Source organism: Kogia breviceps, chromosome 4, assembly GCF_026419965.1.
Source record: "Kogia breviceps isolate mKogBre1 chromosome 4, mKogBre1 haplotype 1, whole genome shotgun sequence".
NCBI classification, from domain to species: Eukaryota; Metazoa; Chordata; class Mammalia; order Artiodactyla; family Physeteridae; genus Kogia; species Kogia breviceps.
The window spans coordinates 165,979,409-166,005,412 of record NC_081313.1 but is presented as its reverse complement, the minus strand read 5'-3'; the positions used below and the strand labels follow the sequence as shown (position 1 = coordinate 166,005,412).

At 46.2% G+C, this 26,004-nt stretch overlaps 1 protein-coding gene across 1 annotated transcript in view; it reads right to left on the bottom strand.

The window, feature by feature from the left end:
- Positions 1 to 26,004, bottom strand: part of DOCK2 (dedicator of cytokinesis 2) — a 420,075-nt gene that overhangs the window by 60,474 nt on the left and 333,597 nt on the right. Inside the window, exons 30-33 of the mRNA XM_059061186.2 lie at positions 22,851 to 22,929; positions 12,995 to 13,095; positions 12,843 to 12,901; positions 1,569 to 1,717 (exon numbers count right to left, since the gene is read on the bottom strand). Of these exons, the coding sequence (XP_058917169.1) occupies positions 1,569 to 1,717; positions 12,843 to 12,901; positions 12,995 to 13,095; positions 22,851 to 22,929 (388 nt within the window). The remainder of the gene's footprint in view (positions 1 to 1,568; positions 1,718 to 12,842; positions 12,902 to 12,994; positions 13,096 to 22,850; positions 22,930 to 26,004) is intronic.

The following is a 26,004-nucleotide window of genomic DNA, read 5'->3' as shown; positions in this document are numbered from 1 at the left end:
CAACGGGCACAGCCTGGGCTTGGGATTGTAGTGATCTGTGTGTAGCAACCTCTGCTCTGCCTCTTTCTTGATGTGTGACTTCGGGTAAGTGACTTCGCCTCGCCAAGCCTCAGCACTGCCATCTTAAAATTGGGTGGTAATGCTGCCTGCCTCACAGGGTTGTAATAAAAAGTTCATCCCATGAAACTGCTGTATGGAAGTTATTCACAGTGCTTGACACAGAGTAAATGCCCAGTTAATGGCAGTCACTGTCACCATCATCACCATCACTTTTATGACATGAAGATGAGGAAGATGTAGAAATGAGTTTAGTGCAGGGCAGCGTATAATAAGGTGAATGTGGTAGAGAACCCGAGGAAGAGGAAACACGAAGGAGGATGTTCACCAAGGCAACGCAATTCAGGTGAGCTGGTGACAGGTTGGGGGCGGGGGGGTGGGGGGGTTGCCTGGAGAATAGGCGAGGGGGAGGAAGGAGTTGGAGGAAATGGCTGGAACATCTGATGGAAGAAGGCCAGAGCAGGGAGGGCCTGGAATGCAGGAAACAGGGTTTGGACTTTATTTGGTGAGGATTAGAGAACCAGTGAACAATGCGAGGGTAAGGTCTACAAGGATTTTAAGGAAAAGCACTTTGGAATCTGCTGCCTTTTAGAAGGCACTTAGGTACCTGTTTTAAGGAAAATTGTTTGGAGGCCAGATGTGGTATAGAATGAGAGGCAGAAATGCAGCAAGGCCGGGGGGAGGGCACGGAGCCCAGTTAGGGGCAGCAACAGGTGAGAAGAGAGCTGAGCAGACAGGAGGGCGAGACCTGGAGGTACTGCTTAGGCACCCTTAGCAGGACTTAAAAGACGCACCTTCCTAAACCGGGAGTGACTACTGAATGTTGCCAGGAACCTGTTGTGGAAACCAGTGCTTATTTCACTGGCAGAAGCATCTGGAGTGACTGGGCCCAGAAAACGGTCCTTATCCTTCCAGTTTGACGGGTTTTTCAATGAAAATGCTCGGTCAGTGGCCCTCGTGTTTGACACAGGTGGCTCACTCCCTGCATGCTGGGGAAAGCCTCCCATTCCATCCCGGCGGCAGGTCTGCGGGGCCTCCCTACGTATGGGCCTTGGGCTCTACTTGCTGTCAACCCTGACGCATGGCCAAGTCTGACACTTGGTGGGGTAGGCTCTCTCTCAGCTATTCAGATCTTCCGGGCCATCCCAGAAGCAGTAGTGCTGGCTGGAGGTGGGTGTCAGGTTGGGGCAGGTGGGAGGGAGGGGGCCTTTGGACACACCTTGAGGGGGCTCTTCGGTACAGAAATAGAATCCTTACTATTTCCTGTTGAGAAAGGGACCACGCTGATACACAGCAAGAAAGTGCATTTTAATCTCGGCCTCGGGCAGGAAAGTGTGATAGAATACTGACCAAATCCGATCTGCCAGCTCATTCAGGGCACATGAATAAACGTCCCCAGCCTACCGTCAAGCCTCTGAATGAAGCCCAGGCAGATGGAACAAGGATATCATTATGGGGAAATGGGCTGGGGATTAGGGATGCTGGCATGAGTTTCCAGCCTCATTTTTTACCTTTTTGAAATCCCCACTCCTTTGATATTCACACAGCATCATGTCGAAGAAGATTGGGATGGTGGCTTTCCGGAGCTCAGCCTCAGGGATAAGTGTCATCTCTAATATAGGTCCCACCATGCCTGGGATGAGGCAGATTTTGTTCTGGCCTGAAAGAGAAGAGGGGCATATGGACCCATGAGTTTTCGTGACGCACAGGTTCTCAGACCATGCCCGGGGAAAGAAAAAATGGGAGGCAAAATTGTAAAAACAATAGTTAACACTGATATAGTTGTTTACCGGGATCCAGGCACCATTTTGGACACTTCACGTACATCCACTCTTGTGAATCTTGTGAATCCAAAACAAGCTCCGTCGTTAAGGATAATAACCCGGGCGTGTGGAAAGCACGTCGCTGTTTATGAGAATTTTCACCTGCATCATCTCCTTTGCAAACAGGGCCCTGATGGAATATGCTAGTGATGGCAGATCACAGGGATACTTGAAATTATGTCTGTCTGCAACGCAAGCCATGTTTCTGAGATTTGGAAAACATGCTTTTACCAACTGTTTCATGAAAACAAGAAAAGCAAACTTTGCTGCCAAGAACCTGCTATAGAAGTAGGATCAGTGTAATAGCGGCAGTTAAAACATCGCTTATGGTCGGATAAACTACAACTTCTTGTTTCTTCTGCCTCATTTCAAGACATTCCTACGTCCCCTCCCCTGGCTCATGGCATTCTTGCCACCCTGGCCTGGTTCCACTGTCAGAAGCTCACCTTGCTTCCTCACTGCCAGACCCGTGCACACACTGCTCCTTTGTTGGTAATATTTTTCCCTGCCTGTTCCCCAACATCTGCCCATTCCCACCTGGCTTCTCGTGGATGGATAGGCTGAGAAAAGCCCTACTGCATGCCCAGCCCACTGCCAGCTATGTCAGATACTGCACTGGTTGGTGGTCTGTCTTCTTAGTCAACTTGGCAATGATGTCTTCATTTGATAAACGTCTGCCTCCCCCCACAGAGAGCTTTGTGAGAGTAGAGATCATGTCTGTTCTTATTGTTGCATCTGTAGCGCTGAGCACAGAACATATTAGATCCTCAGTAAATGTCTGCTGAACGAGGAAATAAATTTGTCTATCTCCTACACTCACTGCCTATGTGACTTGGATATGTGTCTTATGAAAATGCAATCACAATGCCCACCTGTTGAGAAGACCATGTGAAAATATGTCTGTGTACACGTAGCCCAGAGCCCGGGAGAATCAGCACCAAGAGGGAGGGGTAGCGTGGCCCAGTGGTTAAGTGGCACTGATTCTGGCTGTAGATTGCCTGAATTATGTAAATGGATTCTGCCATCAACTAGCTATGTGATGTTGGGCAAGTTGACCCCTTGAGGCCTCCGTGTCCTCATCTGTAACGTGACAGAATAACAGTATTTATTTCATAGGGTTGTTGTGAAGAATAAATGAATGATTATTTATCAAGCACCCTGGACGGTGCTTGGCACATGGCACACTTCATATAGTGTTAGCTATTGCTGCTGTAATGTTTGGCCATAACGAACCATGAAGGGCAGCCTTGTTGAGCAGAATGGATCAGACTCCTCAGAATACACACATCAGATGTGGCAGAGGAGGGGAAAAGAGAGGGGCACTTAAGAATTGCGGGGATTTCCTGGGGAGCATGGGCAAGGCTATCCCAGCAACCCTGTCACTGAGCTGACGCCCAGGTGTTTCCTCAGCAGCTGCCTCTTTCTTTTCCTGAGTGTCAGAACCTAAGCAGCCCATCCTGGTTTTCCCCGATCGTCAGGATGCACGTTGGTGGTCTCCGCCTGGGGGGAGAGAGCTCCGGGGGTGCAGAAACTCAGGCGGTATGGCGTATGGCCTGGCGCTGCTGCTTTCGAATAAAGCTGAGAAAAGGAGCCAAGAGGGAAGGCAGCAAGAAAATGAATTTTAATTCAGCCTAAATGAGGCTTGAGGTTGGAGTGAGTATTTCCCCAGAATTCAGATAAAAAAGGCATCATCCTAGGAATATCTTCGGCTAGTGAGAATGAAATGATGAAGGCTGGCAGAGAGTTGAGTGAAATATAAAGACACTTTACCAGGATATCAGCTTCATTATATGATGTATTTGGATTATACTTCACATTGGTCCAAACAGAAAAAAAGGAAAAAAAAAAAAACTAGCTTTCCTGCAGGTTTATAGTAACTGCTACTCTAGGTTTCTGATTTTGTCCTTCAAGATCCTTTAAACCCTCAGTGGGGTTTTAAAATTCAAAGTCAACTGCAATAATAAGTAGAAGGTAAATGAGAAACTGTCAGATAAGTCACCATGGAATGGAGAAATTGCTTATACAACAAAGGCCTTTAGAATACTGGAGGGCATTGGGTCTGATAAGGATATATTTAAGATGGCTTAAAATAAAGAGTGGACATGCCATAGACCAGGGATTTCTTAGACACTTTTGACCTGCATTCAGTGGAAGAGATGTTTGGAAGAATAGGGAAAGAGGAGAGAAAGAGATGCTGCTCTCTAAATGCAGTGTGATTTCAACGGCACTTACAATGCTCCACAAAGAAATTTTATTCATTTACATCAAAAATGGAATTTCAGGGGCTTCCCTGGTGGCGCAGTGGTTGAGAGTCCGCCTGCCGATGCAGGGAACACGGGTTCGTGCCCCGGTCCGGGAAAATCCCACATGCCGCGGAGCAGCTGGGCCCCTGAGTTACGGCCGCTGAGCCTGCGTGTCCGGAGCCTGTGCTCCGCAACGGGAGAGGCCACAGCAGTGAGAGGCCCGGGTACCACAAAAAAAAAAAAAAAAAAAAAAAAAGGAATTTCAGCACACTGGATTTTGTGTTCAAGTAATCTGAACGTGTACCTTTATAATCACAGATGCCCGCACATGCACACAAACACAGAGAACATACTTGTGGCTAAGTGAATGCAAGCTCATTTGGGGAAAAAAAAAAAATTCCTCATTCGAGAGACACATCTGCTGCTGTTTTCAAAAAAAAGGCAAGGAAGGGAATGGGCGAGAGGGTCTTTTTCACATAATGGAAGCTGACTCTCACTGGGAACAGATACAAAGTGCTGATAAGCCAGCAGGATAAATCCAAATGCCGAGTTACACAGGCTTCAGGAAAGGATCTGGTGGTAATGAGAGTACAGGGAAGAGCTTAGGTGTGCCGGTGGAAAGCAGTCCTCTGTGCTCTCCGGCCTCAGTTTCCAGTCTGTGCAATGGCCTTGTCTATCACACCTCTCAGGAGGAGACCGCGAGATTGCAGGCCAAGGGTCTGAGGGCACTAAGGAGGTGACCTGGCAAAAAAAGAAACAAAGAAAGAAGAAAGGAAGAAGGAAGGGAGGAGGGTAGGGAAGGAGGAAGGAAGGAGACAATCCCGTGAACCAGGCTGAGAAGGAAGGTGGGCAAGTCGCTGGCCTCAGGGGGCTGACAGGGCACCAGGGGCCCTCGAGCTGAGAGCGTGAGGCCCTGTGAGGGCTGGCACAGACCCTGAAATGAACGGGATGAGGGCAAGTTACCACTCCCTGGATTTCAGCGTCCCGCCAGCCTCCCGGGGACTCTGAAATAAAGCCGGGCTGATCAGAAAAGACCACTCATTCACTTCAAAAGAGGAAGAAAGAACACAGATCTCTGCTCCCCCTTCTCAGGCTTGGAAAATCTCCCTCCCGGCACTGCTCTAAGACAGGCGGTTGTTTCTCTCCTCCTTACCCAGAAAGTGCCCGCCCGGCATTCCCTCCAGGCCCTGTAGAATCTCTGAGCCTGATAACCTGGGTCAAGTCCCCCACTGTCACTCCAGGCTGTGTGGCTTTGTGACTGTCACTTAATGTCCCCGAGCCTCTGTTATCTCATCATAATCCCTGCCTGGAGGAATTGTTGAGAAGCTTAAAACAAAGGGCTCTGTACAGGGTGTGGCTCACTAGAAAGGCTCAGGAAGTGTCGACGCTGATTAGGATGACGACTGATGCTGAGGAGTACAAGCTCAGCCTAGGCTGGGTTCTGGAAACAGCAACGTGAGTGAGAAGACCACCGGTCCGACCTCATGGAGCCCCCTGGGGCTTCTCATGGAACTTCTCAGTTCGGTCAGTTTGTTTGTTCACCTCTAGAGTAAAGGGCTGGCACGGGAAGAAGGTCAGATTAGACGTTATCTTATCTCCCATGGCTGACACTCACCACCCTCTAAACCCTTCTCTATCCTATTGAAACATGTTCTTCTCTGTTCTCGAAGATGCTTGAAAAGCCCCAGTCTGATCATGCTGGTCCACAGCTTACAGTCCTTCCATGGGTCCCATTGCTCTGCAGGCCCATGTGGCACGATACTCTGTCTCCATATACCCCGGCCTCCCTCCACCAGCCTGCCTCCTGTGCCTCCGGTTCACCCTGCTTCCCCTCCTCAGGCCTGCACGCTGCCCCCTCCTGCACACCATGCTCTCCCCTCCCTCTCCCTGACCCCATCACCACCCTGAATCCTGTCGCCACCCCCTCCACAAGTAAACCTCACTCGTTCTCTATCCAGTATGGAAGCTATTTGGCTACATGTGTCTTTGAGCACTTGAAATAAGGCTACTCCGAGCTGAGATGCTGTAAGTTTAAAAAAAAACCCACTAGAGTTCAAAGAAAGAGTTCTGGAAAACAAACCAAAAAGAGGTAGCATATCTCAGTAATGTTTTATATTGGTTACATGTTGAAATGATAACACTTTGGAATGTGGGGTTAAATAAAACATATTGTTAACATGAATTGCACTGCTTTTTTTTTTTTTTTTTTTTTTTTTTTTTTGCGGTACGCGGGCCTCTCACTGTTGTGGAGCACAGGCTCCGGACGCGCAGGCTCAGCGGCCATGGCTCACGGGCCCAGCCTCTCCGTGGCATGTGGGATCTTCCCGGACCGGAGCACGAACCCGCGTCCGCTGCATCGGCAGGCGGGCCCTCAACCACTGCGCCACCAGAGAAGCCCAATTTCACTGCTTTTTAAATACTTAAAAAAAAAAAAAATTTGGACACTAGAGAATTTAAATTTAGACAGGTGGCTCACGTGCTAGTTCCTTAGGACAGCACTGCTTTGGAGCTCAGGGCTCCCCCTGTTCCTCATCAAGGCCACCTTCAGCTCACTCACTAGGCAGGAGTTCTTTACACACTCTCTGGGTGCTTCCAGCTTCTGCTCTACAGCTATGTCCCCTTGCAACCATAATTAAATAGCTCTGCAATTAGTTTGCTATTATTCAGTGCAAAGTCCATGAGGTTGGCGGCTATGTCTCTAACTACAACTGTTTTCAGCTGTAGCCTCAGCTACAGGCATCATGGCTGGCACTTACAGGGTACTTGTCTTCATTTCCTGCTGCTGCTATTATAAATCACCACAGACAGTGGCTTACGGCAGCACAGATAAATCTTACGCTTCTGGAGGTCAGAAGTCTGAAATGGGTTTCGCTGGGCTAAAGTCAAGTGTGAGCAGGGCTGAGTTCTTTCTGGAGGGTCTAAGGAGGAAATTGTTTCCTTCCCTTCTCCAGCTTCTAGAGGTCGCCCACATTCCTTGGCTCACGGTCCCTTCCTCCATCTTCAAGCCAATGGTGTTGCTTTTTCTAATCTTTCTTCGACTCCCCTGCCTCCTCCTTTCTTCACTTACAAGGACACTGTGATTGCATTGGGTTCATATGGATAGTCCAGGATACTCTTACCATCTTCAACATCCTTAATTACACCTAAAAAGTCTACTTTGCCATGTAAGGTAATTTATACACAGGTTCTGGGGGTTACAGGACTTGGACATCTTTGGGGAGCTATTATTCTGCCTATCACAGTGCTCAATATTTGTTGTTAAATGAATCAATGAATGGGTGGATGGACGGATGCCTTTCTAATCCCATTTCCTGTTTCTTCCCAGCAGCTTCTCCCCAACTCTGAGAAGCCATGCTTGCTTAGGCTCGCTGCTCTCCTGGGATAGTTGCCCCTCCCCTGTTCCCCTCTGTTTCAGTTCTGACCACCCTGGGGTCTAATTCAAGAGCCGTTTACTCAAAAGAGCCATCCTCCTGTTTGCCTGAACTCCTGAGTCTCCACCACACATTTCACATAAAAGAACATGCTCTTACTTTGTTCTTTCAACTCTTAGTTTGTTCTACTCTCAGAGCTGGACGGTAGGCTCTTCCAGGCAGGGCAGGGACTGTGCCTTACACTTTCCCAACTCTCCCGCCCTTCCCTGGAGCTTAGCACCAAGCTGGGCACCCCAACAGAGGCTTAAAGAGTGATGGTGCAGTTGCTCTCACAGCGCTGCCGGGAGTGACCTCCCCACGTGTGAGCCATGATGCCAGCCCCTGGGATTTGTCTTTCTTTCCCATGAAGACTGTTAACACAGCAGACCGGCATTAACCCAAGTGAACGTGGGATGGTTAAGTACAGTCATTTTGGCAAAACGTGCACTGCTTCACTCTAAGCAGAAATCAAATGTTATGATGCTACATTATCAGGAAAAGTACATTACATTTGGCATCATCCCAGGATTCAAAGACACAAATGGCATTAACCCTTTAGTGGCTGGGTCCTAGTAACAACATATGGTCCTTCTCTCCATAAAGACCTCCCCGCATGTACCCTCTCTCACAAAAGCACGCACACACACACACACACACACACACACACACAGATGTCTAGACTCGTCCCTGAATAATCTTGAAGCCTGAGATTATCTTTGCAATTAGCTATCTTATAATCACAGGGTTGCTCAAATCTCTCCTGATGAGAAAAAGATGACGATACTGATGATCACGGTGATGACGCCCTGATTGCACTGGGCATTTAAAACAAAATTTTTAAAACTTAACATGCATTATGATTTACTCATTATCAGCAGTCTTTGAAAAACGTAGTTGGCTATTTCATACTCTTTGAAAATAATTTGCATATTCTGAAACAAATTATTAGTAAGCACACTGGACTTCAGGTCAAGAGTCTGGCTCTTTTGCCTTAGCTGAGTCACTGATTTGTTGTTGACCTTGGGAATGTCCTTGTGCCTCTCTGCGCCTCAGTGACCTCACCTGTAAAATCAAGGCATTGAATTAGATGACGTACGTATCGGATAGGGATGTAGCAGAAATCCGATCACCATGGCTAAACCGAGTAAGTTCTGCTTTAGTTTTCTTCCTTAACAAGAAGCCAAAGATGGTCAGTCCAGAGCTGCTCCTCCATCCTTAGGGTGTGACTCTTGTCTTCGTGGCTTCAAGGTGGCTACCACACCTCCAGGCATCTAAATGTTTCCCAGAAAGGAAGAAGGGGAAAGACTACGGGCAAAAAAATGTGTTGTGCTCATTGAATTTGTCCCCCTTCCTTTTACTTTAATTGGGAAAAGATGTTTTCCTGAAGCCCCAGGAAGTTTATTTCTTCTGATTCTCATTGGCTAGAGCAGGGTCACATGGCCATCACCTGCTACAAGTCATTGTTAACTGAGCAAACTGTGATCATGAAAAAAAAAAAAAAATCAGGGATCAGTTAGCCAGGAAGAAGGATGGAATGGCTATTGTGTGGGCACTCAGCCTCGTCTGCCACAGACAGCTTCTAAGTTCCACTCTGCCTCGGATATTCCACGAATTGCGCTTTAAAATCCATCATTACCCAAGGCAGCGTTCTCGCTACGCTGGGCCCTCATGAATACAGTGCTTAGTCCTGGTTTGCGTTAGCAGATTAACCTCATTAGCATGTCAGAGAAAGTGTGCTAACGACATCATCTGGCAGAACGCAGAGCAGGGTGGGGATGGGGAACCGTGCATTCACTCTGCCTCCCCGTATCCCTGAAGGAGACAGGCAAAGAGAAGGCAGCCATGTAACTAATGAGCAGGAAAACCCCTTCAGGCTGGTATACCTTCCTCGTCCTTGGAGCCTCTGCCATCCTTGCCAGCAGCATCCTTTATTCTGCTGTGGACATCTGTGCCTTTGTTTCACCTCTCATAACTCCATGAACATTTTCCTTTGGGAAATTCTGCCTGCCTCCCTTGGTGGATGTAGGCTTGGTGGCGGCATTGATGGAGAGGTCATCCAAGGAAGGCCAATAGAATGGTGTCCCCTGGAGACTGGACCTTTAGCAGAGCGATGCTGGGATGGAACATCCTGAAGGCAATGTCACACCACCTGCCGTGGATCCTTGAGTGTCTCTGGCCCTACCCTTCGTAGCCCATTTCCCCTTCCCCTTCTGATAAGTACCTTCCCTGATTAAGGCAGTCACAGTCAGCATCTCTCTCTTGCAACCCCCAAACCCTAACAAGTATATCTTTTAATTACATTAATTCATCCTACACGTACTTGAATACATCAAGGAGTCTGTGATGCTTCTGGACAAACACTCGTGCCAGGGTACTTGTCCTGAATCTAACTCTAATCCACTCCAGGATCTTGTACACACCTCTTTGCCTCTCTGTGCCTCAGTTTCCTCAGTGGTAAAATGGTGGGTTGGACCAGACCTGTAGCTTCAAACTATTCTCTGAAGTACTTCAGGATTTCTCCCCAGAAAATCCACAGGGGTCGACATGGGAGTTCAGGAGAGGCCCATTATAATGGGCTCTGGGCCCCCCACTCGACTTCAGTTAGAATAGCTTGGTTTTCATCCAATTTCTGTGTTGAGCAGGATATTTTTTTATTGGCCCTCAGCTAAAAATAAATGTTTGAAAAATGCTGGACAATATGATCTCTAAAGGGCCCTTCCTGTGCTGATGTTCTGTGATTCTAAGCGGGTGGAATATTTGGTAACATCTTTTCATTCATCAGCATAATTGGGAACACCGGAATGCCTGCCAAAACGTAATCTATATCTAAATAAAATCTTCTGTGTGCAAAACAACGGCAATGAAGGACATTCAGAAAAGAGCAGGCTGTGTGGAAGAACTAGAAACAAACAAAGCACAGATCCCTGTTTTGCAATTCTGGCAAAGCTTGATATGTAGATCTGGGAAAGGAAGCCCACCACGCTTTACCTCCTCTTTGCTGTTGTAAAGCAAAGAATGCAAACTCATATGCAAACTGAATCTGGGACCCATGTTTCTTTCACTGGACACATTCAACGTTTAAAAAACTTTCAATTAGTTATCACCAATATTCATAAATTGGAAAATGCATTTAAAAATTATGTTTCCTGGCTTCTTTTGAAAAAACGGAAGATGTGACAATGTCGGCCTTGTATTCTGAAAGGATGGCAGTCAGCCAGAGCAGGACAGCAACTGTCCCTTTTAGCTGGGGCACATCTGCTTCCCTCTGCTGCAGGCCCACCTACTCCTTCCTATAATCCTGACCCCTGAGGCCAGATGTTGGCTACCAGGTAGGCCTTCACTTGCACTATGCTTTTTTGTTTTTTTCCTATTGCAGGGTAATGGTGAATGAAACATAAAATATTTCTTACAACCCCGTCATTATCCAAAGTGGAAAAACAAAAGATAGACTGAGAAAGGTATGCTGTTCTAGAAAAACAGGGCAGAGATGGTATTTATTTATGATAGTGGCTTACAAATGGGGATGATTCTGTATACACACACGCACGCACACACACACACACGACATTTGGCAATGTCTAGAGACTTTTTTTGGTTATCGCAACTAAGGAGGACCTGGTGGGTAGGCATCTGGTGGCTAGAGGTCAGGGATGCTACTAAATATCCTACAATACATAGGGCAGCCACCACAACAAAGAATGATCCAACCCCAAATGTTGAGAGTACCCTGCTTTATGGATTTCTGTGGGTTTAACATACATCAGCCCCTTCACTCTTTTACATTACCTGCCTGGGCACCGCCCGGGCCCTGCCCTTCAGGCCTTAGTGACACAGGCCTGGCTTTGATGACTACTGGGCCAGAACAGGAAAATGAGGCTCCCTCCTGATGGCGCAAGGGTGAAAATAATGATTAAAAACTCTGACACGGGTGTGGCTTCCATGGCCTCACTCTCCCAGTATTTGCTCTTATGATCCTCATAAGCCCCCTGGGAGAAGATGCTGTTTCCCCAGGTTAGGCCCAGTGTCACTCAGTCCCCTGGCTTTGGGCCTCATAGCATGTAAATGACGGGGCAAGGCCCCAGGCAGAGATGTAGAGTCTGTTCTGGGCCTGGTTCCCCAGCTCTCCCTTTGATTTTGTGAGCCAGTCTACAACCCTCCTGTTACCAGTTATGTGCTCTTGGCCTGAGCTGAGTTGCTGCCAGCAAACACAAAACCCAGGCTGATATCCACTGTGCTTTCCCCACAACGAATGGGCCTTGCTGGAAAGGGCAAGGAACGGCTGTCCAGGAAATCAGATGGGAACCGAAAGACACTAAGATGTCTGGGGAGGCAAGAAGCAAAGTCAGAGGAGGTTGAATCTAAGAGACGGGCACAGCATTGCAAGTGCTCGACGGAAGAGGGCCCACATCCAGGCCCAGGGCAGAGCAATTCGGCAGCAGAGAGTCAAGGAGGGTGCACAAAAATCGGAGGTGAAAATGGTTCATTACTTGTTACTATTTATTCATCCATCCATCTACCCATCATCCTTTCCACACCTATTTATGGAGCAGGATTCAGGCCTTGGGCAAGGTATGTGGCCCCCAGCCTCGTGGAATCAAAACCAAGCTCTGGGATTTGCCACTGTTTCATCTCAAGCAAGTTGCTTCCCTCTCTGAGTTTCCTGATCAGTAAAAGGAGCAGGTAATGTTTCCATCTTGCAGGAGGTGATGTGAAGATTCAATAAAGATCTCCTTGGCCCTGGTCTGACTCAGACACTCCCTAAATGCCTGGCTGACTCCATCTCCCCTTCTTTCCTCCCACAGATGCCACTCAGCTCACACAGGATTCCTGCAGCTCACTGAAGCAAGGGACAGCTTCTGGGGTCACGTTTCAGCTCAAACATACCGCAAAAGACCTTTGTCTTCCACGGAAAGAATTCTCCCCCATGCGGTTGGAGGGTCTTTTGTAGATCACTACATCACATAGGAAGCAGGATGCAGAACGCCCACCAGTCAGCAGAAAGCACATGTGCGACGTGCATTCCCACAGCAGTCGTGCTCTTTCTCCTTCTTGTAAATTCCAGTTTGAGTTCTTGACGCCTCAGGGGCATCAAGGAGAAGCAGATCCACAGCTGTTTTGGGGGGTGGGATTTGGGGGATGGGCACCCTCTCTCATCAGGCACTTATTAAGGACCCGGGGCGCATACAGTGATAAACTATTATTTCAAGCTGCCACTGCTGAAGCGCCCCCATGGCCCTTTAACGGATGGTCTTCAAGAAGGAGCTTGGCCTGTGCAAATGGTGTCTGCCTGGCTGTGTGTGCCTACTCACCAAGTTTGTACCACATATCACGGATGGAGAAGCCAATTAGCCGTCTCATGTCCCCGTACCTAGGAGGAACAAAAAAATGTCTGCTTCAGTCACCATCTCAGAGATTCTCATGAACCCCTACCCCCCTTTCAAGAGATCCAAATGCAACCTACTTATTCAGGATTTTGTTGTATTTGGCGTGTGAGAACTGCTCCAGCTGCAGAGAATCCTGAGTGATAAAAGCCACTGCCAGATGAAAATAGTTGTTCCACAGCTGTAAATGAAAGAGTGGAGAACAGTCATGGAGAGGGTCTGAAGTGGGAAAGCATATTAAACGCTGGGTAATGTGAATAATGTATGAAGATGGCACAAGACAGAGGCAGAACCAGTTTAATTCTGTGTGCTGCCATTTTCTAACTGGCACTGACTCTGAAATTAACATCCCGGCCAAAGCGAGGATAACTGATGGATTTCTCTAGGTGCCGACCACATCCTCTCTCTGACAACAGGATCTGGGCAAGGAGGAAGATTTTAGGGCTGCTCTTTTTTTTTATTGTTGTTGTTTTGCTTCGTTTTGTGTTTTTGAAAGACAAATAAGTCACCCCAGCTGGGTGCCCTGGTGAGCTGGTTCTGTGCCCAAAAGTAGAGGGTGATGAGGGATTAAGTATTTCAGAGACTCTCAGCCTCTCTGGAAGTCCTCCCTAATTCACCCGACAGCTCAGAGGACCAGCCTACAACCTATTCCATCTTAGAATATTTTGCCTTTTCCTTCTCTTTAGTTCAATGGTTTTGAAGTGTGGCTCTGGCCAGGGGCACTAGCATCACCTGGGAACTCATTAGAAATGCAAATTCTCTGGACCCACCCCTGACCTACTGAATCAGACCCCAAAAATCCGTGTGTTCACAAGTACCCTGGGTGACTGCAATGCTAATTTGAGTTCAAGAACCACTGAGGGCCAAGTTTACAGGTAAGCTCGTCATAACCGTCACATTTACATGATCTCTCGGTGCTAAATGAAGAGACTAATACTAGAACCCACTCCACTGCTCATGGTGAAAGAGATCAGGTAAAGTGTGCAGCGCAGGGCAAGGGCTCCAAAGATTAGCCGCAGTGACAGTGATATGGACACAGGCTACAGAACCGAGAGATGGAGACCCAAACCAAGGTATTGCTGAGCCTCAGTGAACCCATCTGCAAAAGGGGTACCTGTGTATCCACTGCAGAGGGCTATGGTAAAGATGATGTGTTTAAAGGGCATGAATCTCAGTAAGAGCTCCAAAGCACTGGTTGGCCCTATTATTCTTTTCATTATTCTAGTGACTCCTTTGGTACCAAAGCAAATAGTACAACCTGGTGCCTTCGGTGCTCAGGGGCAATTATTACAAGATGCCATGGCCCTGCAAGGAGCAGGTGGGGGGCCGCTTTGCTGGACAAAGCCCACACACTTCCAGCCTCCTCTAAACATTGACTAGCAAGGGGAGGGTTAACACCAGCTGGGGAAATCACCTGCCAATGAGACCTTCATCCCCTTCACTCAAAGATGTTCATTGGAAGTTTCAGATGGCCAAGACTAGGTGAAAGGCAGCTCTACCCTTGATAAAGCCCCTATTGCTGCCCAGAGTATTACTTTCATATGGGCTTGTGGTTCCAGTTTCAGAAAGGAGCAAAACAAGCCCTTCATTTTACCATGGGCTAGGCACTTTCCCGCACATCCCTCCTTTCATCTCTCAAAACTTGGTAGCCATTATTAGGCCCATTTTACAGTTGAGGAGACTGAGGCTTAGAGGGCTTAAGTATTTTGCTTAAGGTCACACAGCTTGTTATACGTACAGCAGAGCTGGGATTTAAACCCAAGCCTACTGACTGACGTTCAAGTCTCTTTCTACACGCTGTGATCAGTCTTTAGCTGAGGATGTATTAACACACATTTATTGAACATCTTCAATGGGCCAGGCATTGTCATCATGTGGGGATAGGGCAATGGTTACACAGACAGCAGTCCCTGCCCTTGTGCAGCTCATACTCTGTTGAGGAAATGAGCTTTCCTTGTTTTACTTGAAACTTTATCTCCCAGAGTCCAAAAAGACCAAGTCTCTCCAGGGGTGCAGTGAAGTGACCTCCTGGCTTGTGGCCCCCGTAAAGTCAACTCTGCACACAGAACCCAGAAGGATCGGATCGGATCACACCCTTCCTCAAAGTCCTCCAAAGACTGCCCATCACCCTAAGAATCAGATCTCAGGCTCTTCTGTTTCCGTAGTAACCTCGCTTATCCAAACACAGTGAAAAGGTCAGGGCGTCTCTCAGCCACTCTGACTGTCCTTCCTTCTGGCGTCCCCATGACTTGCAGGTTCTGAAAATGTACTGTTTTGGTCTGCGTAAGCCCAGAGCTCAAACCTCCTCCTGTTTAAGACCAGGATATGAAACCACAAGCCAAGGAACAGGAAAACGTGGTCATAGGACATGGAATGGGTTATTTTTAGGGTGAGAAATTCCTGAATTTAGGGGATTTCATACGAATAATCAGGTTACAACAGGAAATAGGTATGTGACAAAGTAAGTTGAATTGGTATCGCTTTTGAGAATAATTCCAGAAATCCCCCTCTCCCAACCACGTTTGAGAATACCTAGACACTGTCAAATCTAATTAAGCTTCTTGTCACCCTCTATTCTACCTGACTTGGTCCTTCAAAAATATTTTCTGTCACACATTCCTGATTTTCCTTTTTCAAGTTGAGATATAATTCACATGTCATAACTTTAACTCTTTAAAGTATATCATTCATTGGATTTGAGTATACTCACAAGGTACTACAATCTTCACTACTACCTAATTTTAGAACATTTTCATTGCCCCAAAAAGAAACCGCCCACCCATTAGCAGTCACTTCCATTCTTTCTTCCTCCTCAGCCCCTGGCAACCACAAAGCTACTTCTGTCTCTGTGGATTTGACATTTCATAGAAATGGAATCGGAAAATACGTGACCTTCCTTTAGTGTCTGGCTCCTTTCACTAAGCATGACGTTTTCAATGTTTATCCATGTTGTCACATGTGTCAGTACTTCATTTCTGTTTATTGCTGAATACTATTCTGGGTATAAATATATATGGATATACCACAATTTGTTTATCCCTGATGGACATTTGGTTTGCTTCCACCTTTTGGCTATTATGGATAATGCTGCTATGAACATCTACATATGAGTTTTTGTGTGGATGTATGTTTTCATTTCTCTTGGGTATATACTTAGGAGTACACCTGATTTTCTTTTGACTTCTCTCCTTGAAGATCTTCATGGACCATGAGACCATAGATCCAGTGCTTCTTCTTCTTGGTGGATCAGAAATGGTGTCCCTAAGTACCTCACCCGCAGCCCCTGCCCAGTTCTGCCCATGAGGCTCTGTGGGTCCAACTGTGGAACTGAGGGAAGGCCGTCATGTTCAGTGGCTCTGTGCAGTGCCTGAGCAGTGGCCACAACTAGACATGGCTGGGCACTCATGATACTTCTTGCCTGAACCTTCCTTGACTCTTGCTCCTGAAGAATCAGAACCAAATGAACTAACCTGGCTTTTCAGGCAATTTCCAGTGTTTTCTCCCTCAGCAAACTGCCTATTCCAGAGGAGGGGGAGGGGCTGACCTGCTCAGACTCACAGGCAGAACACAAGCATCTTGGCCTCTGTGGCTTTGCTCACACCTGTGGCATCTAACTTCCATCCTTCCATCAAAGCCCAGTTCGAGACTCACTTCCTTCGTGAGCCCTTCCCAGAAGGCAGAGCACATCAGGTCTGCTCAGCCCTTCCAGATTTGAGGAGCACTTAGTAGGTGCAACCACAGACGTGGGTCCATCGTTCCGCACCTGACCTTGTGCTCCACTCGCTTCCCATGACAGGATCGGATCATCCAGTGGTTAAGAGCACATGCATCAGTGTCTCACAGGCTAGGGAATGGATACCAGTCTCTCTCTTACTAGCTGAGCTGTCTTTGGATAGCTACTTGACCTTTCTGAGCCTCATTTTTCTTACTTGTAAAATGGAAAGAATAATGGGAACTACCATGAAGGATTGTTGTAAGTGCTGGTCGGAGAGCATCTGTAAGCCCTGTCTTCTCCGATCGTAAGTTCCACCCGTACCAAGGGTTCCGGCTTCTACTTATTTGTATCCCTAATGCTAAATTCAGTACGATGGCTTAAATACAGTTGTGCTCCAGAAAATATTTATTTATTGATCACCATTTTGTTAGAGAGATTCTCCAGTTGTTCCAAAAGATCCCAGATTTTTCTTTCCTCCCTGGCCCAAGCTGCCTGGTGGCATTTTATTAAGAGCCCAGCCTGGATGGCTCAGAGAATCCACAGAATCTTTGGCAAAACACACGGGTTCCTTTTCCCTGGGGAAGAAGTAAGGTGATTTCTGATTGCGAATTTCATATTTTGAAATCGTAGGACAATAGAAGGTTAAAGTTGGAATAAATTTAAGGGTCATCTGGACCAAATCTATTACTTCACAGATATAAACAGTGAGATCCAGATAAATTAAACAACCACCCAGTTATACCGCTAGTGGGTGTAATTAGAATTCAGCTATTTTTAACTAACTCTCAAAAAATTATAAATGTAATAGACACACAGTAAAAAACATTAAATGATTGAAAAGATTAAATAATAAAAAGTTATTTTCCATCCGACCTTGGACCCTAGTCTAATTCCCTAGAAGAAAATGTTGCTAACAATTTCCTGGATATTCTTCCAAAAATTTTTGTGTATAAACAAACATATGTATAGACATCTTTTCTTAATACTTTGCTTTTTTCTCTCATCAATATTTCTTGCAGATGTTTCCACATTAGCACATAGAGATCCGCTTCATTCTCTTTTATTGCTGCATGGTCTTCTGCTCTAAGAATGTACTTTAATTGTAACCAATTTCCTATTTATAGACATTTAGCTTGACTCCAACTTTTTTCTTCTTTAGCATTGGTGCTGTAATCAACATCCTTGTTTATATATCTTTATGCATGAGAGACTGTTATGCAGTATACATTCCTAGACGTGGAACTGCTAAGGCACAGGGTCTATGCAGATATTGTTATTGTTTGTGTTGTCTTTGTTTTCATAGATACTGTCAGGTCACCTTCCAGAATTCCAATCCAATTACAAGCTCCATTGTCATGGGCAAGTTACCCTACCTCTCTGAGACTTTAGGTAGTATCTAAAGGGGGTACTTATAAGGACAAAATGAGGAAATTGCTACCTAGTAAACTCCTACTCAGCCTTTTGATCTCAGTTCAAAAATCACTTCCAGGGGAAGCCTTCCCAGCCTGCCTGGACTAAACTAGATCCATCCATTATTTGCCCTCATTACACCCTGTTCACAGGATTCATGACATATTTTAAGCAGAACTAATTTATTTTCTTTCTGTCTCCTCTACCGGATGTAAGCATCATGCAAGCAAGAAAACTCATCTTTTTATTCCCTGTTGTATATCCAGTGTCTAGGATCACGTCTAACCCAACTAGTACTCAGGAAATATTTATTGAAGGAGTTCATTAATGAGCCCAGCATGCCACATGTGTTCTTGTTAAATCCTCTCCAGAAACTATGCTATTGGTAGTATGAGTCTCCCCATTTTAGAGAACAGGGAACTGAGGCCCAGAGAGGTTGAATAACTTGCCCAAGTTCACACAGTTACAAAATGATGAAGCTGGCATTTGAATCCAAGTGTATGTGTCTCCAGAACTTGCATTCTTTAACCACTCTGCTCTTCTGCTAAAATTGCTCTTCTTCTTCTTTCTTGGTTCTTGTTAGCCTTTGTCGTTGGTTGAGTTTTCCACTGGTTCATCAGATATCTTTACAGCAGAGACATTAAGAATGTCTGATCCTATAAGTTTCTTTCTCAATGGCCTTGAATTATTATTTACCCCAGATTCTTATTTTTTAAAAAAAGGACCCAACACCCAGGGTTGCTGAAATGCAGTCAGCATACCCACCTCTGTGGTGCAAAGGCCCAGCTGCCATGGCCATTCTGAAGATGCCATTGATTCTGGGAGTGAAAGTTTCCAACTACAGATTCAGGTTGGGAACATCAGTCCAGAGGTTGTCTAGGGTCCTCAAGCTGAAGCAGGCAGGGCCGCAGAAGCTGTCCCCAAGCATGTGACCATCTTCCTGCCTGGTGGAGGCGTCCTGCCACGACCTCCCTGTGGGTAGTGCTGTGGGCCTCTTCAAGGCGTCAATGAGTGCGCCCTCTGTGTCTGTGCTCCCTCTCTCATGTTTTTTGCCATCACTGGTTACATTTCCCATTATAAAGACCAAGCCTGCCCTCATTCCTCCACCAATGGCTGGGAATATTCTGGAAGCTTTTTATTTCACAGGGTCTCCAGCACAGGTTTCAAAATGATCCCAAGGTGGTCTGGTGCCCAGAAGCTGATCCAGAAATGCCTCAAGACTAAGGCTGGAATTACCAAAGGCAGAGCCAATTATAGCTTCCCAAGTAGAGAGAAGGGTCTTACTAGCAATCAGACAGCCACCTAAGATGGAAAAAAAATTATCTGGAGCCAAAGAACACATCTGAAGTGCAACCACTGATTTCTGGACCAATCAGAGTTTCCAACATGGAGAGTCTAATTCTGCAGCCAGTCATTGAAGAGCTCCCTGTCCCACAGCCAGGAAAAGCTAACAAGGGCAGACTGTTTCTGGAGCTACATCGAGCTGTCTCCTAAATCCAAAAGGCACCCTGTTCCTAAGAGACAGTGCAGAAGAGTGAAAAGAGCTTGGGTATTGCAGACGGGCCTGGGGTTGAATCCCAGAAGACCCACTTAATAGTTAGATGACCTTTAACAGGAAAGTCAAGCACTTCTCTGAAGCTCAGTTTCTTCACCAGTAAAATGGGTATATCCCAACCTAACAGAGTTATGGTAAGGATCAAAATGCCCTAAGTCAATGCCTAATAAAGGTTAGTCACCTTCTTCAAAAGCCTGGATGCTAGAAGATGGATTTATAGTCTGCTATTGAGACCCCAAGATCCTTGAAGGCAGGGCAGTGTTCTGTTTTGCTTCTGAATTTCTCAAGGCATGTCACAACAGCCTGGACTCATGAGAATTGCTCTTAAACAAAAATTCTCACTGAGTTAAACTCGAAATCCGCTCTTGGTCTTCCCTGACCGTGCAAACAGAAGTGAATCTCAAGGTCCAGCATCTTGAATAGGGCCTGGGAATGCAAATTTTTTTAGCCGCAAGCAGGAAACATCATTTTTCTAATTCCCAGGTCTTGTCACCTACAGAAGGGCACCCACAGAGCTTCTTGCTTTTTGCTCTTTGAATCATAAAACCACAGTTCTGGAAAATATTTTAGGGATAATCTCATTGTACCTGCCCCTCCTCTGTGAGGAGAAGAAAACATGGTGTGTTCCAGGCGGGGTACAGAGAATAAATCCATTCTCACACAAGTGAGGAGAAGGTAGGAGAACAAAGGTAAGTTTGAAGAACGATCCTGTTCTTGAGTTCCTCCCACTAAGTATCTGTGGAAGTCTCATTCGAAAAGAAGACTTATTTCATTTTGTAATGTTGGACCCTTTCCCGTTTTACAAATCTTGTGGATGTGACAGCCCTAGGCAGTGTTGTGGTGACCAGAAAGATGCCTCCCTACTGTCCTGTTTGCTGAGGACTGACACATGGGTTCCCAGACCTGACACATTTAAGACCACCACCACCGTCATCATCATCACGTCAAAATGATAATTATTGTAATCATAATGAGCTAACATTTATTAACCACTCAGTAACTACCATGTTCCTGGCATTCTTCTAGGTATTTTCCACGAATTAATTCACTGAATCCTCTCAACAATCCAGTGAAGTAGCTACTATTAGTGTCATAATTTGATGTTGAGGACACCGAGGCACAGAGAGGTGAAGTAATTTGCCTAAAGCCACACAGCTCATAAGCTCAAACCTTCCATGTATGAAACCCTCACTTCTCTGGGCCACTCTCAGATGCAGATTTTCTTTCAGGGAAACTGGATACAACCTCAAAGAATGGCATGAAGGACTAAAGCTGAGCTTCTTGTGGAAAGTACCCCCCTAAGACCATGGAGGAGACCCAGAGTCAGGAAATCAGGTCCGAGGCTATAATTACCAATGCCCACGGAAGGAGATGAACAAACCAGGCAACAGTTTTATGGCCCAAACACTGCTTTGCCACTGGCCCCTAGGTGTGTTGTTCCGAGCTGCCCCTCCAAAAAAGCAATGGCCATATTAACTTCCCTGATCGTACTCATAACCAGAGCCTGCAGGCACCTGGGCCACATTTGGAAGGGGATCAAACACTTCTCCTGATTCAAACAGCCAAAGTGACATGTTTTGTTTCCATGTCAAAGATTTATAACTCTCACCCAGACCCTGCCAAGCAGTCAACCCAATGTGGTGGTGAAACTCTATCTCCAGCATGTGGCTGCAGTGATCTGCAGGCTCTGGTGCCAGCCACTGCTGTGCTTTCGTCCCGCCTCTGCACTGACAAGCTGTGTGACTTCAGACTATCTGCTCATCGCCTGGGAGTCTTAGTGTCCACATCCCTCCAGTAGAGAAAATAACAGTCACAGTAACTACCTTGTAGGGTAGTTGTAAGGACTGAGAAAGATAATGCATAAAGTGCTTCTTGTGAGATCTGCACGTACAATGCTGTCAGAAAATGGCAGCTATTCTTTTCATCATCATTATCATTATAGTTCAGCTGCCTGATTTAAATGCAAGGTAGTGGGAGAGAATCTTATTCAAAGATAACATTTATTAAGTATTTATAGGCCGGTGCTATCTAGCAGAGCGGATCTCACAGACCTCAGCCCAGGCATCACCTCCCCAAGGAGACCTACTATGTGCCAGGAACACAGCATAGATTCCCTGTGAGTACAGGTCTTCACACTCCTGACTCCCGAAGCTTACCTACTACCAGAGGAAAGAAAGAGAACGGGCATGTAGGCAAATAAGAAAGCTAGCACGGAGTGCTATGAAGAGACTACAGCAGGCTAAGTGGTGATATACAGTGGCCATGGGGTTGTTAGGGGACCTTCAGAGAGGAATCAGGCAGGGGAGGCCTCTTGGAGGAGGAAGTGTTTGATTGGAAACTGTTGGGACCCTCCTTACAAGTGAGTTCCCCTAGCAAGTGCCTTGGCACGTTCCCGTTCTGGAAAAACCCTACGAAGTAGCGAGGGGAGGTGCTGTGAGCATTCTACAGATGAGTCAGCTGAGGCACGGATGCAGTCCAGGCCTTGCCTGAGGTTCCTCGGCTGGTCAGAGGCCAGAGCCCAGACAGGAAATGAAACCCCAGATGAGCAGGCAGAAAAAGCCATTGCCCCAGTTTGCTGGCCACTCCCTAAGCTTGTGCTGTGAGAGATCCTGGGGGTCAGAGGCTTCTCTGGAGGGGGGGATCCCCTTTTAAGGGTCTCCTCTCTCACACCTCCAGACAGAGGTAGCAATCTGAACTTGTCCACAAGGCTTTGAAGCGTTGGTTCTTCTTGCCTGGGCCCTGAGCAGATGTGTCGCCCTGTCTGCCCCAGGGGCGTGCTTTGAGGCCCCTGAATCTCACAGAGTTCCCAGGTCTTGTCTGAGCACTAAAAGTGATTTCTGGAGGAATCAGAAAGTCACAGAAATGTACTAGTGAGCTTTATCTTTCAGTATCTGAGAATGGCTGCTTTTCTAGGCTCCGGTGAATAAAAAAAAAAAAAAAAAAAAAAATACATTTTTAAAAGGTGGCACCCACTTTGAAAATGAATGAATGCAAGTCTCCTCTTCAGCACAAGATGCATCATACGGTCACATTTGCATATGCTGCTCAGTTGATGACTATTTAGTCAAAGGCCTGGTTCCAAACGCTGAGTACTTCCCTCCCTCCCCTCTCTCCCCCACCGCTCTGTGGAAACACCCAGAGACACAGGCATAGCTTCCGAGTGTTTTGGGAATGTGTCTGATGGAGCAATTAGCCCAGATTGCTGGAGCAGCCCGGCCAGGGCACTCCAAGGGCAAGTCTGACGCCTCACACTCACCTGAAACTCAAAGTTCGTGTTTTCCAGGAATTTCTGGTTCATGGTTTCTGCAAACTTGTTGATAGCTCTCAGGAAGACCCTGGAAGAAGGGAGAAGGTCACCAGGCCATCTGAGCATGCTACCCCAGACATCCCTCCCCCGTGCTTCAGACTGAAGTTCCTTTAGTTCCAAAGACCCAAGGAAGAGGTTCGTTGACCCACATTAACACCTGCTCTCACTGTAGACCTGGGGCTATGTTTGCCCTGCCCTGTCTGTTTGACTTCCTTTAGAAAATCTGTATTGTCTCTTGTTTAAACTGTTACAAGCTTGTGGCAGAAAATTCATGCCATGCAGTAAGATAGAAAAATTGCCTCCTCCCAAATCAAATAAATAAACTAACAAATGACACACCAGCAATCCTATCATCTGGGGAAAACCATCACTGACATTTTGAGGAACATAATTTCAAAGGTCTCCCTAGACGTATATACACAAACGATATTACAAAGATAGCATTTTGATAAATGGGGTTAAACGATAAATTCTGTTTCACAGCCTCTTTCATTCAACAATAAATTGTGTGTTCCTTTCATGCCAGTGAATTCAGATATATATCATCACTTTTAATCACTGAAGAGCATTCTATTGTAGAGATGTATCACAGTGTATTGCATCAGTCTTTTATTGGTGGACCTTTACATTGCTTCTCAGCATTTTCTGTTATAAACAGTGTTTCAATGATCACTCTTCTATGTATGCCTTGCACCTCCCATATATACCTCTTCTCCACTCTTCTTCTCGAGATGGTAATGCTGATCAAATCTTACACGTATTGAACATTTTGTTACCTGTTGTCAAATTGTGTTTCTTCTTAAATGTCTTCCCATCCCATCCCTTCCTCTCCTTCCTCCCTACTCTCTGGTCTTACAGCCTCTTATCTCTTGCCCTTTCAACCTCTAGAGTGAGTTGCCCTATGGAACAGTTCCAATCCTGTCGATCACCCACCTCAGTGGCTCCCCACTGCCCACAGGAGAAATCTAAACTCCTTCTCTTGACCGTCAATGCTCTCCATGATTGGACCCCAACTTCTTTGCTAGGATCATTTCTCACTACTACTTTGTGCTTTTGGTTGTTTTCTGAGTTCATAGCTGTATTCTTCCTTTGTATAGAATGCCCCCTCCTTCTAATCGTTTCAGGGCAGGGTCTGCTGCATCTTTCAGGCCCCCAGAGGACAGTCAGTGCAACTGCCTTTCCAGACTTCATCATGGTGTGCAAATGAGTTATTTGTGTGACTCAGTAACGACTGTCTCCTCCAACTAGACTGTACTTTCCTTGAAATGAGAGACTCCCTCCATGATCTCATCTACGCTCCAATCTACATGCCTTTGACTCCCAAATTTTATATCTTCATCCCTGGCCTTTCCCCTGAGCTCCAGCTTGCATTCCAGCTCTCTGCTCTACACCTTCACTTGGATGACTAACAGGCATTTCAAGCATACATGTCAAAAGCTTGACTCCTATTACCTGCCCTCTTTCTGTCGTCTTCCCATCTAAGTTGAAAACAACTCCATTCTTCCAGTTGCTCAAGGGGTAGGGGGACTTAGCATCCTCGACTTTCCTCTTTCTCTCACATCCTACATCTGACCTGTCAGCGAAACCTCTTAGCATTATTTTCAAAATATATCCAAATTCAACTACTTCTCGTCACTCACTGCCACTGACCTGAACCAAGTCACCATCATTTCTGTCCTGGATTTTTGCAGTCACCTCCCAAACTGCTACATGCCCAACTGTGGCCAAGTCTCCACTGTGTGTATGTGTTTGTAAAATCTAAAAGGGCAGGGGCCAGATCTTCCCTGGACTACTGTCTATAATTATTGATTAACAGTGGACAATCAATAAGTTCTCTACTGAGTGGCTGGTCCAGGGGAAATGTCTATCTGGCTCCCTGTGGGAAGCCAGTAAAAGGAAGTGTTTATCAGCAGGTTATTGCTTTGGGTAATAACTGGGACTCAATTCTGCATGGGAACTTCTGAGTTTAGACTGTATTGAACATACTTGAGTATCAGAAGTGTCCCGGGCTATTTACCCATTAATACCAGCCCCTCCCTGGTTGAAAGTTGCTCTTACGGACATTAAGTCCCTAGCACTTCTGGCTTGCCCTGCAGGTGGGCTGAGAACTCTCCTGTAGCCTGAGAAAGCCCAGAGAATGAAAGAGGTAGGAGGCTCTCAGGATGCATGGGAAATGTCCACCGAAGCTGCAGGTATATTTTGGGTGGGCCACGAGTGTGGGAAGGGCAACTACAGCACGTGCTACATCTGGCGCTGCTTGTTAGGAAGCTGGGCTAAGTGTTCATTAAACACTAAATATTTGGGTTCTTTTTGTTTTGTTTTGTTTTTAAGATCAGCACTTCATTATTCAACTTTGTATAGCATTCATCTGTTAGAAGCCAGAAAGAGAAAATGTACATAAGAAAGCTTTGAAAGTTACAAAACCTTGTTTAAATGTAAAGTAGCAAACAGACCTTGGACACATAGATAAAGGTGGCCCAAGGACTAATTTTCAGTAGCACTGGGCTCTCTTCTTCGTCACCTCTGAAAACCTCACCTATAAATATTTGCTGAACAAAGAAGGCAGTGCATTCTGTTATCAGGATCACAAGATTTGTACACACACACACACACACACACACACAAAACAAACAAACAAACAAACAAACAAACAAACAAAAACCTGGATGTGATTTCTGGCTTTGCCAATTCCCAGCTGTGTGGATTTGGGACATGTTAATATCGTGTTTGACACCTGAGTTTCCTTTTCTGTGAAACAGCAGCAATGCAACCCCTTTCACAGGGTCCCCGCAGGGTGTAATGGCAAACGTACGGTAAGTGCTGAGCACAGCGCCTGCCACATGGTGACAATAGTAACATGGTAGCTATGGCCGCCCAGACCCCTTTGGGTTGCTTAATTCTTCTTCCAAAGGCAGGGACTGACAGCAAAACGGACAGTCAGAGGACAGGTTGCAGCCAGCAGGACCATGTAAAGACAGGAAATACAAATCCCACGCAACCCTCCACCCCATCAGGCTGCCACAAGGTGAGATTTCTTTGGTTTTTGTTATTCTGTCATTTGCTAATATGTCTTTGAAAAAACATCTATATTTTCTTCTTAATG